The sequence below is a fragment of the Melanotaenia boesemani genome, chromosome 6 (assembly GCF_017639745.1).
Source record: "Melanotaenia boesemani isolate fMelBoe1 chromosome 6, fMelBoe1.pri, whole genome shotgun sequence".
Classification (NCBI taxonomy): Eukaryota; Metazoa; Chordata; class Actinopteri; order Atheriniformes; family Melanotaeniidae; genus Melanotaenia; species Melanotaenia boesemani.
This window is the reverse complement of record NC_055687.1, coordinates 17,295,292-17,310,027: the sequence shown is the minus strand read 5'-3', so window position 1 is coordinate 17,310,027 and position 14,736 is coordinate 17,295,292. Positions and strand designations below refer to the sequence as shown.

Here is a 14,736-nt window from a genome sequence, read left to right as displayed (position 1 = left end):
CTCTTGATCATCTGAACACGGAGTTATATCATGCTGCACCTGCTGGACCCTTACAATGAGAGTAGCTCATATTTAAAGCCTCCTGTGATTACATTTATTGCACTGAGACGTGTGAAATGAAAGAGCAGGAGACACCAGCCATTCTGCTGATACAGAAACAATTTTTAGAGGAGGTACACAAAGGACAAAGAAAATATTATGTCTGACTTCCACTCTAGCTGCTTCTAATGCACTGGAGTCATTGCAGTTTGAACATTTCACCACCAGGAGGTTCAGTGGCTCAAAGATGAACAGAATATGAAAGCCATGCTCAGAATTTCCTAGAACTAAAAGCTTTCTCAGCTGACAGACTTTCCTGAACAATGGACTGTCCTTTCTTTTTAAAAGTGTGCAACCACTACTTAATGATGATGAGTTTCTATGACAGATTAATGAATAGTCTTTTTTGGGATTTTTTTTGTTTTTTTTAACTTCAGCTTGAATGTTATTTTTTTCCTTTATATCACAATATGGTTCATGATCAATATCAGTTTTTAAAAGGCAGAAGTTTACCCCTGAAAACATTAAAATCTTGATTATTTAAGCTGAACTCTTGAATTTCTCTACTTTTGCACAACACGACTTACATAATAACTAACAGCTACTGAACACTTTCAAGACTTTAATCCAATTAATCCAGTAGTGCTATTAAAATGCTAAACCATTTTTTTCCTGTGTTGGTTATTGGGATAAAGGAGGAAAAGATCAAAAAGAGGTATATTATGCACAGAAATAAAAGCCTAAGCAATAACCAGGTGCTGTTTTTAAATCAGCAGTTTGCTGCTCGGAAGGTTTTATATGGATGTTAACACAATGCCAATGAGGGAAGTCATCAATAATAATGCAACTGTTGCTGCCCACCAGCCTGATAAGAGGGGTAAGGCCATTTCCAACGATTTGTAGTACATAATTCATTTAAACATCCTAGTAGTGGATGTATAAGCATTGACCCCGAGGTCAGATCATACATAGGTCAAAGAAACTGCAAAGAACTACTTCTCAGACTCTACAGGCCTCAGTTGACATGTTAAATGTTAAAGTTCAAACAGACAACCATTGGACAAGTATGGCTTGTTTGTAAGGGTTAAGCTTCCTCTCACTAAAATGAACTTGGCAAGGTTAAGGTTCCAAAGTTGCATCTGAACAAACCACCACATTTTCTGAAACAACAAGCACAAACACCTCATACCAACTGTCCAGCACAGTGGTGGCAGGGTGATGATTTGGGTTTGTTTTAAACCTTGCTGTTACTGAGTCGACTGAACCACTCTGTATACCAAAGTATTTGAGAGTCAAATGTGAGGCCATCTACACAGCTGCTAAAACTTGGCTTAAAACTGAGTCATGCAAGAGGACAATGATTCAAAACACAGCAATAAATCACTGTGTAACCGTCTTTAAACCCTGAGGAAGAACTACACTTTAAAACGTCATCACAATTATGTTGTTAAATATTACTACATCAGCTCAAGGAAACTCTTGAAAAAAGCACTGACAGCAAACATGTTTTGTTGCAGCACTGAGAAATATAATTGAAATATACAAAAATAACATGCGGAAACTTCTGCCCAACTCTGATAGATTGGGCTGTTCCATTATCCTGTGACAAATACGAAATTAAAACTCTTTTTGGAACTGAAGGACAACATATCCTCCTGTCTCCGGAGGCACAGTCAGCTTTGCCATTCACAATTTTCTAACCCAGCATCCATGATAAAGGTGCATTAGTGCATATAAGAGAACTTGCACATGTGTGATGGCAGCATTTATCTGGATTGGAACATATGCTGTTATCCTTCCAATGGTTTCAATAATGGCCATGCTTATTTCAGCAAGAGGATACTATACACTACTCTACATGGCAGCCGTTAAACTTGACCACCTGCAGTCCAAATCTCTCATTCACTTAAAACACTGGACTCAGTCCGGAACAAAAACATATGACAAAAGGGGCTCAAACTATTGGGTAACTTAAATTACATCTGAAGCAAAAAAGGGGAAACATTTCACTTATAAACTACAGCAGTCTCTGCATTTTCCATGCTGAAATGGCTGTCAAAGAAAGAATTGATGCAACCAAGATGTAAATGTGCTGGTGTCAAATTTAAAATGAGCCTATATTGGAAAAACAAAACAAAAACAAAAACAAAAACAAAAAACAAAAACAACAAAAAAACAACTTTGTCTTTCTGCTGCTTTAAGGTACTATTGCATGACTATAACCATCTTACAGAAACTTAACATTGTTGGAAATGAGGTTACAGAATCTGTTCAATAGCTAAAACAGACAAAAATGGACTAGAAACAGGATAGAGATGTTTGTTTTTGTTTTACTTATTTATTAATTGATTTGATTGTTTTGCTTGTTTTTTTTTTCTAGGGCATATATTAACTCTAATGACTGCTTAACCCCTAAAATTTTAAGGTCCTGCCACAATGATATAACCAAATATCGTCTCTCCAATTTTGCAAGTTAAAAATACACATATGTATAGGCTATAATGGTAATCCATTTAGACAGTAGTCTCACAAATTACATGGTTTGCTTGTACTTTAATATTATCAGGAAAGTTCTTCCAAATTCTCTTTATGTATGTTTTTTAAAATGTTAGAATCGCGGGTTTTTTTTCTACTAGGCATCGAGCTATATAGAGCCATGGGATAAGAACCAAAACCGATAACGTGATATATTCAGATACATGTAATGTACTGCTCAAGTCTAGGTGTGATGGTGGAATCAACAAATGATCTGAGTATGTACACTTGTAATAACGTGCCTCCGCAGACTGAAGCCACAGTAATCCGCTGTGAACCCTAAACAACCGTCCATGAGCCCCACTGCTGCTGCTACCCGGAAATATTACAAGGGCCGGAAAGGACCAATGTTAGGGGAGCACACGTCACTCACTTTTACCCAAAAAATATTACCACCGACCATCCAAATTTTTTGTCGCCCGTCGAAATACTTAGCTAAAACTCCCTGTCGGCGCAACCGGCCGTAATCAAATGGCGAGGAGGCTGCTGCAGTGTCCGACAATTTTGCTTTTAGCAGGCAACGGTGTAAACGTTCACCCAGCTCAGCATCAGTGAAAATGGCTCTGGCTAACGACTGGAAAACAGCACGCAGAAATGGAAGCGGACGATAGCTAGCTAGGCAGTTAGAAGAAGGCGTGACAGGCCTCATCCATCTGCAACTGTGCTCTGCAACTGGATGCGTAGGTAAACATTCGCCGAATATAGGTTACGCAGATCTATATGCTAGCGCTAGCATAATGATGTTAACGTTAGTCGGCGTGCTTTTAACATTGTGGTTTGGAATGATAGCTAACGTTAGCAACAGTATGGCTTTTCTCAATTGCGTGTGGCACCAAATGGCCAAATACGCTGAGCCAGTGATAAATATGATGCTAAAGAGAAACGTGAAGTTTTGTATGCAAGCGCGTCCAATGTTTTCTTTTTTCCCCCTTCAAATGTTAGCCAATACTTTTACAGGACTGTTACCTCAAGTGCATCCGTTATTACTAGCGCTTGAAACGTACTTCTACTGTTTACACTGTGCTGCAAGTGGGATTCTGGTGTTAATTTTTAGCATTTCTGATTTTCTTTGCAGGGTTGCAGATTTACATTAAAATGAGAAGCAGTCAAATATGCGATAGATTATATTCCTCATCTACCAGGGGTGCTCACTCTCCTAAGGATTCATCGCATCATTTAGAGGAACTGGTAAGATTTTAAAAGGTGAGCATAACGACATCCAAAGTACGTCTATCGTATGCGATGCACTTTTTAACCTCTTCGGAAGTAGCAAAAATGGGAATCTTCAAGTTAAACACAACTTATATGTGCATAGTTCATCATCAGTACACCGGCTATTTACTCTTTTTGTTATTGTTTGCAAAAATATAATAAAATAATGTAGAGATCTCGTCGATTTGGTAGTTTGATTTAATGAGATTCAAGTCAAGTTGACTGTCTGGATTTAATTAATCAGATATTGCAAGCAAAAGCCACAATAAAAAATAAAATAAAATAAAAAATAATTAAGAATAAAATAATTATAATAAAAAATAGAAACAAGAGAATGAATTGTAAACTATATGGAGCTGCAACATGACTGGGTGTACAAGACAGTCGTCTTTAAATCCTGGCACTGTAATTACATCCATTATCCCTGCTCAGGTAATTACCCACCATTTTTATTCACTATGCACAATACACTTATACACACTACTCACAAAAAATTAAGGATATTCAGCTTTTTGTATAATGTCAAAGTGTTCCTAAAGTGTACAATTTTGGGGGTGTGGGGGGCAGACTGACCCATATTTGTCCATCCATCAACAAACATTTATCAGCAAATAAATAGCATGTTTTGACTCTTTAGTTGCATATGTGTAACTTTGATACAGGCTTAATGAACAGGGTGTAAATCTCAACCTTAAAATGAGCTGTGCTTAATCATGTATTCATAACCTATCTGTTACAGCATTACAGTGGAAATATGAATATAGAATAGAATATAGAACTTTATTTGTCATTGCAACAAGTGCAACAAAATTACAAAGCCCTCCAGTAAGTGCAAAACAGAATAAAATATAAATGGAATAATTGAAACAATCATAATAAGAGAAAATACAACGTATAGTAAATGAGATGAAATAGAGTAAAAATAAAATAATATAAAACTATACAGAGTATCATGCATAAGATTTAATATATAATATAATTATTGCAACGTCTTCTCATTTTAAATAAGGCACAGGCGTTAAGTGCAAAATAAAGTTACATGAGGTAGCTTATTAAGTCACATGAAGTGAAATTATCAGTATATGGCACGTGAGACTTCACTGCTAGACTCATTTCCAAAACATTTAAAATTGCAGATCAATTTTCCATATAAGGTGACGATAATAAACAAATAAAAAATGCTCTGAACAAGAAAAAACTTCTTAAATGTCCATTTCATTCACTGAAGTTGCTCTAAATATTCATAAAGTTCACATCTCAGATAAGATGTTGATGTTAATAAAACTTACAAAGGATATTGGATTCATTTTAAGCCATAATATTACTCAGAAATGACTACGTTGACGTTAGATTCCACTTGTTTAGCTGTGCACGTTCCCACTATGAAGTTCTTGGTTTAATAATAGAGAAGGAAATAAACATGCTAAAGCCCAGTCCCAGTGTTTCCTCTAGTAGTATAATGCTAGGGGAAACACTGGCTTGTTTTTTGACATCATCAAACCAAGACAACTAACACACTGCAAGTTATTGAGACATTGTGGTATACCCACCACCTTTGTAAAATTTTGTTTAAATAAATAGTTTGAAATGTAGGAATTACCATGGCATGATTCTACGTAAATGTCCTACATTCATGTTATAAAATCATAAATACTCCAAACCCGAATTCCTTCCCTTAGTACTGCCTCTCCAACCTGTTCTTCCATTTTTAAGATATAAATTGCTCATTTCTTTTGGCGTTTAAGGAGTGGTGGCCATCTAGTAGGAGTGAACGATATCAGGTAAACATGCGATATGTGATAATACTGTTGAAAGTTTTGATGATTATATGACCTGTGATAAATAAATAAAGCTGCTTTAATGATTTTAGTAACTCTTCAATAAAAATAATTTGGTCAGAAACACAAGACAGATCATGTCCTATGATGTCCTTCAGCCTAAAGACTAGAGATAAAAAAAAAACAAGAAAATTGACAGCCTTTGCAAAAGTTTGAAGATGTTTGTTTACCAATATTTGGTAAATTATAAAGGAGATGCGTTTTACACTCCAGTGTGGATTGTTAAAAGCAGTTTCTGTCAGACAAAGCAGAGCTTTAGACGTTAATGGACAGATGACGAATATGAAAAACAGAATAACTTTGATAATGCCAGATAAGATGCCATCGTCAGTAACGGATCACTGTCTAACATCATCAGTCCAGATATTTACAGCACTGTCCTTGTCGGCAGATACGATTAGGACTAACAATGAAGGTGGCACCGCAACACTCAAAATGTCAGGGGGGATTTGTCTATAGCTGCTTGTAGTTGTAGTGTAGGTGGCCACAGAGATAAAATGTGTGGCCTGGTGTTTGGCACAAGTATTCGACATGTCTTGCGGAGTACCAGTGTTTGTAGTGATTTAATTCTAAGTTTGAAATAGATGACGTGCTGTTTTGTTTAAGTTCTTCTGCATCCACATTTTCTTTGCTCCTCTTGCTACCTTCCACCATCAACACGCTCACTCCATGTGCTCTATTACGGCAGCCGTTAGCATCTACATGGAGCAGGTATCCAGGACAGTAAGAGTCCATTTCATTTGCCATTGACACACACAGTATGAATGCGTCATGCCACTTCCTTAAAATTTGCAATTAAGGACTACTACTTATCACAGTTTAGGAAGTTGTTGCAACATGTATATCACAAAGGCTAATGCTGCGATGAAGGTAAATTTATGATATATTGTGCAGCCCTACCATCTAACCCTTCAGCCTGGGTGTTTGGGGGGGTTGATGGCTACATTACTGCCACTCCTAGAGCCCCAAAAGTAAAAAGCCGCCTTATTGCTGCAAAACAACAGGTTGGAGCCAAGGTGGGAATTGAGATCAGACCTTAAACATAAATGAAAAATATAAGTGTAGCATGTTTGATGCTTAAAATGGGATTGGATTAAATAGAAACAGGCATTGGTACTCTTTACCTGTATTTGACAACATTTTCAACTCCTGATTGGTTAAGGATTATGAAATGGTTTAATTTTGAAAAGGAAATTTTGATTATATAACAACTGTACAGAAATGTTATTTTATAGCTATTTAGTTATTATTTAAATTATCCACAAGTTATCTTGTATTAAATAAATATTGAGCATTTAAATCCATACATAGGAAAATTAATCAAAGTAACTTTGTCTTTAAAGTAAATATGAGCCTAGTAATTAAAACAATTGGCATTTATGCAGCAGTTCTAGTTGTGCTGCACTCAAGCAGAACTGCATCATGGTAAGTTGTTACAGAAGGTAAACTGTTCTTTGTCGATTGCTGTGGCTGTAAAATTTGGTAGAATCTATAGAGATGAATGAAAGCTTTGACTATCTTTACCTAATATAAAACGTAAAATTTTCCAATATGAAAAGAAATTTGATTATATTTTTGTCATATTTTTCACTTTTTATGTGCTACAACTTAATTCACAGTAATAAATATATTATATATACAAGTGGTACCTGACGTTTGATGTAGCACGAATGAAATTTTTTATCTAATGACGTTGCAGGAAAAGGCAGCTTGGATACAGTCATGAACACCATGCTAAATTCAACAATCTCAATCTTGATTTGTATAGCTCTGTTAAATGTTATCTTGTAGCTTAATATCTGTAGATTAATGTAGATTATTTTAAGGGATTATGCTTCCATATATAGGTCTATAGACAACAATTTTCTTATTTTTTATTTTTAAGGATTCAGCTCAGTTGGAGGGACATTTTTATTCAAAATTAAGGGCTGGTTAGTTATTGAAGTAAGCCATTTGTTTTTATATACTACGCAAACCCTATGACTTTTCTCCCTTTCTGAATTGTGTGTTTTCAGCTATAGGAACTTCTCGGCTGAACACGGATGAGGAATCTTGCTTAGGTGAAGGAAAATGTCAACGCAGTAATTCTCAAAGGAGACAAGAAGTCATCATTTGAACTGCTTCTTAATGAAAAGTATTTTAAGCAATTTTGAAATTAGGTGGAACCCATCTACCCACCAAAAGACAGTTTTACCCTTTGATCATTGGTATATCATCTCAGCTACCCCACTCATTTTGGATGTAGAGTGTGGGCAGTGTATGATCAACAGGGAGTGGCAGCATCAGAGATAAACAATCTGGAGACATGAACTTTAAGCTGTCTTTTAAGTAAGAAAGTAGTAGCATAGCCTCACCCTTAGGGTAAAGTTTGTCTTTCACCAGTGAGTGGTGGGATCATTGTAGCCGCTCCTAGCGCTGGAGGTTTGGCACCTGCACCCCCATGTGCCAGTGAGTGGGAAATGTTCCAATTTGGAAAATACAATCTGGACATTATAGAGATGTTAAGTGGGCACCAGGCCCACCAGTTCAAAGGCCTCGGTTTAGATCGACAGCTACAACATCAGCAGCAAGTGCAACTTCACCAGCACCAACTCCAGCAGCAGCAGCAGCAGGCTGAGTCTTCTGGAGCTCTTCTGTCTGGACTTGGCTTGGGCCCCCTGCAGGGGTCTAGAGGTAACGCCTTTTCTGATTCTGCCTCCATTTTTGCCAAGATGAGTGCCCCTCCTCCCCCACCTTTACAACAACAGCCTTCCTCATCTCAGAGCTCTCGTTCAAAGTCAAGCAAGATGAGCAGCAGCTCAAGCCATTCTTCAGGCTACCCACAGTTCCTGCGCTCTTTCCACCCGTCTGAGGCAGCACTAGCACAGGAGCAGTTACATCCAGGTGTAGGTCGCTTTGAGCACTTTGCTGGGGGAAGTAGCAGTAGTGGGAGTGCTGGGGGATTAGGAGGATTAGTAACATCAGCACCTCCACCCCCTCCTCCTCTGCATCCCGGCCTCTCTGTCCCTCAGGCATCACCTGGTCCCTCCTCTTCCTCTCCTTCCCCTTCAACCTCTGTGGCCACCTCTAACAATCCCTCTAGCAGCAGTGCAGTCAGTTCATTGGGACACCAGTTGGTTGGGGCCCAGTCTGATGCACGGAGCCTTCACCAACAGTTTAGTTGCATGTTAGCTGCTAATCAGTATTTTCTTTCTGGGGTGCCTGCTAATGCAAGTTTAGAACAATTCCTTGTTCAACAGGGAACCCATAACCACTTAGGGATTGGTTTAAGTCAAACAGGTGTGGAGCCTAGTAATAGCCTTGCTCCGCCTCCTGCTTTGCATTCTTCTCACTCACATGGCCACTCCACTCCCCAAACACAGCAGGCTTCACAGCAGCCTCCCCAGCAGCAACAACTCCCACCTCACTCCCTTTCTCATCCTCACTCTCATTCTCATCCTCACCACCCACTCCACCCAGGTTCCCAGCCCTCATCACTGGGTGGCTTTGACTTCCAGGGCATTCCTGTACTCTCATCAAATCAGATAGCTTCTCTAATGCAGCAAGAAGCAGGTTTGCCCCTTCCCTTACCACTTCATTTATCCTTATCTAAAGAAGATGGTAAAGGGGAAAGCAGCGGTGGTGGAAGTAGTAATAGTAGCAGTAGCAGTAGGAGGAAGAAAGCCATGGCTGGTTATTTGCCGCAAAGAAAATCTGATAGCGGTAGTAATAATAGTAGCAGCCATGGCCACAGTAGTCACAGTGGTAATCCTAGCACTAATAGTAATGGAGGGCTTAGTCACAGCCAGCCCCCGGCTTTAATTGGCGGTGGAGTTGGTATGACGAATATGGGCGGAGACCCATCGTCCCTTCTTGCCTCATCATCTTCATCATCATCAGTAGTTTCTTCCTCCTCCTCCTCTGCTCCCTCTTCCACTGCTGCCTCAGTACTGGTTACTAATGATTCTCAGCTTTCTAAATCTGATAACCAGAGCTCAATGCAACCAAACTCTGCAGATTCTGATACAGAGCCTGTTTATAGCTGTGGTGAGTGTGGCAAAAGCTTCCCTCAACTTTCAAGCCTTCGTAGGCATTTACGCATGCATGAGCCAACTACAGCAGGTACTAGCAATACTGCCACTACAGGCCCAAACCCTATTCACATTAAAACACAGACCGACCCAAGCCTTCCCCATTCGACCCAAGAAACTTGCCAACCCTCATCCAATTCTTGTCCTAGTCCAGACAAAATATTTCATTGCCCTGATTGTGGCAAAGGCTTTAAGAAAAAAGGGCACCTCCTGCAACATGGTGTTATACACTCTTCAGCTCGCCCATATGGCTGCTCCACCTGCTCTCGGGCTTTTAATCGTAGAGAGTCACTGACACGCCATGAGAAGATACATGAGGAAAAGCCATTTCGATGTCCCGCCTGTGGACGTGCCTTCCGTGAGAGCACTTCTCTTCTCAACCATGCTGCCTCAGGCACCTGCGGCAAGCCAGGTAGGGGACCCAAACAACGGGGCAGCAAGACAGGAACTGATGGTGAGGACAGTGTTGGGGGAGGGGGTGGCGGAGGTAATGGAGGAGGGGGAACTTATCAGAGCAATAGAGGGGTTATTTATGGGAAAACTGAGGAAGAGGATGGTGTAATCATTGTGGGGGAAGGAGAACCAAAATCAGGTTTAGGATGTGATGGTCTGTTTCAGTCTGGAAGGGGAGGGAATTCAAATGACAGGGACAGAACAGATGGTAAATACCCCACTGACTACTCTCGGAATCGTTACACAGGCTACCATGATGACCACCGTTCTCAAGGTAATCCATCTCCATGCTACTCTGGTGCCTCCCCCTGTGGAAGTGGGATGGCGGGCCCAGCTCTGAGAAAGGCACCCTTGGCCCCAACACTGCATCCACACTCACAGAGCCACAACCAGCACCACCATCCACAGCAACAGCCCCACCTGCCCCTCTCCTCTCTTCTGGATGACTCAGAGGATGATGTCACTAGCTCTGTCAATAATGCAATCTCTGCAATAACAGCAGCTAGTAACAGTGGAAATAGAGGGGATGATAGGGGAGACATCATAGGAGGCCTGCTAGGTGGTCTTGGTTTAGGACCTCTAGGCTCACCTTCCTCCACGTCTGGTTTGGATAAGAATTTCAGAGGTGGTGGGAGCCAGGAGGCTATGAGCAGCAACCCACAGAATCCAACTGCCAAACCAAAACGTCCACGCAAGCCAAGAGCTAAGAAAGATCCTGCAGCTGGTGGACAGCCTCCAAAACGTAGGCAATACACCCCCAGAATGGGGCCCAGTGGGCTACCACGCACTCATCTTTGTAGCGTCTGTGGTAAGGGGTTTGCACGCCGTGAGACCCTACGCAGGCACGACCGCATCCATACTGGAGAAAAGCCCCATCACTGCACTATTTGCGGGAAATATTTCAGAGAGGCTTTTCACCTCAGCAAGCATCAAACGGTCCACTCTGGAGCAAAGAATTATAAATGCACCATCTGTGGAAAAGAGTTTGGTTACTCCCAGAGTCTCAGGAGGCACAGCAAACTCCACCAGAAAGGGGAGCTTGAAGAGGTGCCCACGACACCAGCTCCAGAGAACCTTAACAGCTTTAACCCAAATCCTCAATGTAGCGTGGCTCAAGACAGGAACCAGAACCAAGCACCAAGCACCTCCTCCTATTACCCCTATACTCAAGATGTCAAGCCTCAAGACACCAACCCTCAGCAGCAGCCTCCACCCCAACCACAGCCCCCTCCACCTCCTCGACTCTACACCTGTGCTATATGTTGGAAGTCTTTCCGTCATCACTTCCATCTGACTGCCCATCACCAAACTGCTCATGAAAGCGGAGGTGAAAAGCTCTCCTGTGAGGTATGTGGGAAAGCATTTGCTTATTCTAATAGCCTCACTCGACACAGGCAGTCCCAGCACGGGATTACCCGTGCTGAACCATCTAACCCGCAAGAGGGCAGCAGCGGGTCTGGAGACAACAGAGGTGGGAGTGATGTTAACCAGTCAGCATCTGAGAGTGAGGCTGCCACCAATGCCCTGCTTCAGATGGCCCCCTCCACTGAAGGCCACGGGCAGGGCCTTACTGTTGTCACCCATAGCCACCAACAGGCACCCCCACAACCACCAGTTGGTTACTCTCCGCTCTTTTATGATGCTGCAGCAGCCCAATCTTCTGCCTCCAATGCTCCATCTTACTCTCAGCCTCTGCCTCCCAACTCAACAATCATGCCTCCGCAGCACCCGCATTCCCCGGCTGGGGTGAAAGGAGAGCACATTTATCCAGCAGGATCTCGCAGCCGCACGCTTCACACCACAGCCCCGTTCCAGCCCCTCACGGAACTGCCCTCCACTGAACATCATCATCTGCATCACCATCATCATCACTCCCACCATCATCCTCATCATCTGTCAGACCCCCAGTCCCACCAACACCTTGACTGCAACATCCAATTGTCCCACGATGACATGAGAAGACACAAGAAGAAAAAAAAAAAGTCCGACAGGAGCAATTGGAGGGAAAATAAATGGGAGTCCCAAGATTTAGTGAGATTCGATGGAGTCAAAAAGAAGAAAAGGATAAGTTGTACAATAAGAGGGCAGTTGAATAAAAAACACGGCTCTCTTCGTTTGACAATTAGACGAGGAGGAGGATCAGGTGGTGGGGGCTATAAGCTTGTCAACACTGGTGGAGTAAAGGTCCAGATCCTGTCATCCCTCAAAGTCCCTGTGAAACGTTTTGGATGTCCCATATGCCCCAATTCTGTGTTTTCCCGTAAAGCGGGAGTGCTGATCCACATGGTAGTGAAGCACCCACGAAAAGCCTTGAGCACTCAGGAGCGATTAAGGTGCAGTGTGTGTGGGAAGCAGTCTCACAGGCCTTTGGCAGCCTTCATCCATCGGGCCTCCCATCGCACCAGAGGGACTTTCTCCTGCCGACACTGCTCTGCTCGCTTTTGGAATGCTACGCTTCTTCACAGGCACAAGGTGTCCTGCCGCCGCAGGGCTCAAGGACTGCAGAGAGGAGATGCTATGAGGCTGAAGCTTTCCAATAGAGCAGGAGAAAGACGGACCCATGAAAGTCACGAGGAGACGCCATTCCTACAGGGACCATACAGATACTGAACATCCTGGTGTCTAAAAAGGATGGCATACATGAAGGATTTTTTTTCTTTTTCAATTTTAAAAATGAGAGAAAAAAGGGACTTGGAAAGGCATCTGCTGCCTATTGGAGAATTTGACTTGTGTCTCTGTTGCATCTATTCTGCTGACTATTAGAATGAGTGTGTTAACAACTACTGTAGAACAACCTATAAAATATCACCTGAGATTCTTCCAGATTATATTGGAAGATGTTTTCAAAGACGTGACTGTTTCCATAGGATCATTAAATAACCCCTTAAGTGCATTGACACTATGCTTGGCTGACACTGTGCAGTTAACTAGACCAGTTTAGGTGAAATGACTTGCTAATGTATCTCTCTTCCCCATAACTAAAATCCCTGCTACACCTCTTACTGTATGATAAATGTCTCTGCTGTGTATTTTGTCTTGTTGTTGTTCACTTAGAGGCTCTGAGGATTTTTTTTAATGTAAAGTGCATTTATTAGGAGTAGGGACATGGGGACGAAGATCTTTTGTTGTCAGTGCATGTTTGTTCTCTGGTCAAGTTTTTTGCTGAGGTTGTGAAATCACTCCTACAGTATGTGATGGTTTATTCAGTATATCCCCCAGACATTTGTAGTGTAAACTTGATTTGAAAGTTGCTCTATACTCTTAAGTGATTTAATCACATAGATTAAATGTCAAGGTTGCTGGTAATTAGCATAACAATGACCCCTCCTGCCAAAATGAAGAATCTTACAAGAAGCCTTGCTTATGTTGTTCACTTCAGTTATTTGAGATATTCCTAGCTTTTATACCAAGAGATTGAAAACAGGTTAAACAAGTTGACTGTACTGTAACATGTTAATCTCATGTTATTTGTATGCTCTTTTTAGCAGTGATTATTTCTACAGTACTTCACAGTGTGTTTAAGACAAGGACCTATCATTATAGAAACAAATGTAATATTCCATGTATTTATGTATGTAACCCAGTCTTCATGCCAATCTTATACTTACCCCTTCTACATTTTACTTTTGCTGAGTTGCAATCATATTAATTATGTCAAGCCTTTTTCTTCTAAAGAAAAATAAGTTTTAAGTACATTCTGTCACTTTATTCTCACAAAAAATGTTCATACCCCTGTCAAGCCTTGTTTTTTTTTCCTTCTAAAGAAAATAGTTTTAGTAGATTTCTATCACATTATTTACTGAGAAGTCAGTAGTTGATTATATTTCAGTAATGAATAAACCTTAAGTGTAATCATTTGTTTTCCTTTCGTTTCTTCATACAGTCTGTCTACAGCAATATTTGAAACATGGTACAAATCTGGTAATCATTGAACACGAGTAAGTTATCATTGCCACTTAATTTCTTGTTCTTTTTAGTTAAATAATAAGGATGTAGTCGATATTCCAATAAATTTCATTTAAGTACTTGGCTGCTAATGTTTTTAGCAAAATTACTTCAGGATAATGAATAAAGGTTAACCCAATATTACTACCTCACTGAAAAAAATGCCTTGTTTTAAAGGTTCTCACTTGTAGCTCCACAAGATGGCAGTAAGCATATCATTGTAATGCTCTTGGCCTGGTGGGGTGTGTGTGGCAGTCACATGGATTAAACTGTGATCTAGTGTGGACTGAAGAAGCTGAGTGCTGGAGGACTGTGAACTGTGCAACTGTAGTGTTTACTACAGGATTTAAGCCACAAAGTAAACAGAATCAGTGAGCATCACAAGGTGATCATGGAAGTTGAATGAAGACATATCAAAAGGGAACCAAAAATCTATTTAATTTAGCATTAGATGTGATTAGTAAAAGATGTAAGCAATTATACGGGTGTATGAGGCTTTAAAGTTAATTTCTCGCATAAAATATGTGTCAACTGCTCAAAGTTGGTTATACTTTTTTTTTTTTTAATTTGACATTTTTTCAAACGGAATGCTCCATGAAAGGGTTTAAAATTGCAGCTGACAGCATTGTTATACTCACTATTTG

The 14,736-nt window shown here is 40.8% G+C and overlaps 1 protein-coding gene across 5 annotated transcripts; it reads left to right on the top strand.

Annotated features, from left to right (window-relative positions):
- Nucleotides 1–2,883: 2,883 nt before the first annotated feature.
- On the top strand, nucleotides 2,884–13,999 carry si:dkeyp-69b9.6 (zinc finger protein 628). Of its 5 annotated transcripts, XM_041987392.1 has the most exons (4): nucleotides 2,894–3,258; nucleotides 3,650–3,777; nucleotides 7,640–8,297; nucleotides 10,395–13,999. In XM_041987392.1, exons 3-4 carry the CDS (start codon nucleotides 8,084–8,086, stop codon nucleotides 12,755–12,757), a joined length of 2,577 nt encoding a protein of 858 aa, XP_041843326.1. In that variant the 5' UTR covers nucleotides 2,894–3,258; nucleotides 3,650–3,777; nucleotides 7,640–8,083; the 3' UTR covers nucleotides 12,758–13,999. The 5 variants fall into 5 exon arrangements, with proteins under 5 accessions (XP_041843324.1, XP_041843322.1, XP_041843323.1 ...); XM_041987390.1 differs by having other exon boundaries at nucleotides 2,884–3,099; nucleotides 7,640–13,999; XM_041987388.1 differs by having other exon boundaries at nucleotides 2,884–3,254; nucleotides 7,640–13,999.
- The last annotated feature ends 737 nt before the right edge of the window (nucleotides 14,000–14,736 follow it).

Excerpts from the sequence above, each read along its gene's own strand:
- si:dkeyp-69b9.6 (XM_041987390.1), top strand. The coding sequence starts at position 8,084 with ATGTTCCAATTTGGAAAATACAATCTGGACATTATAGAGATGTTAAGT.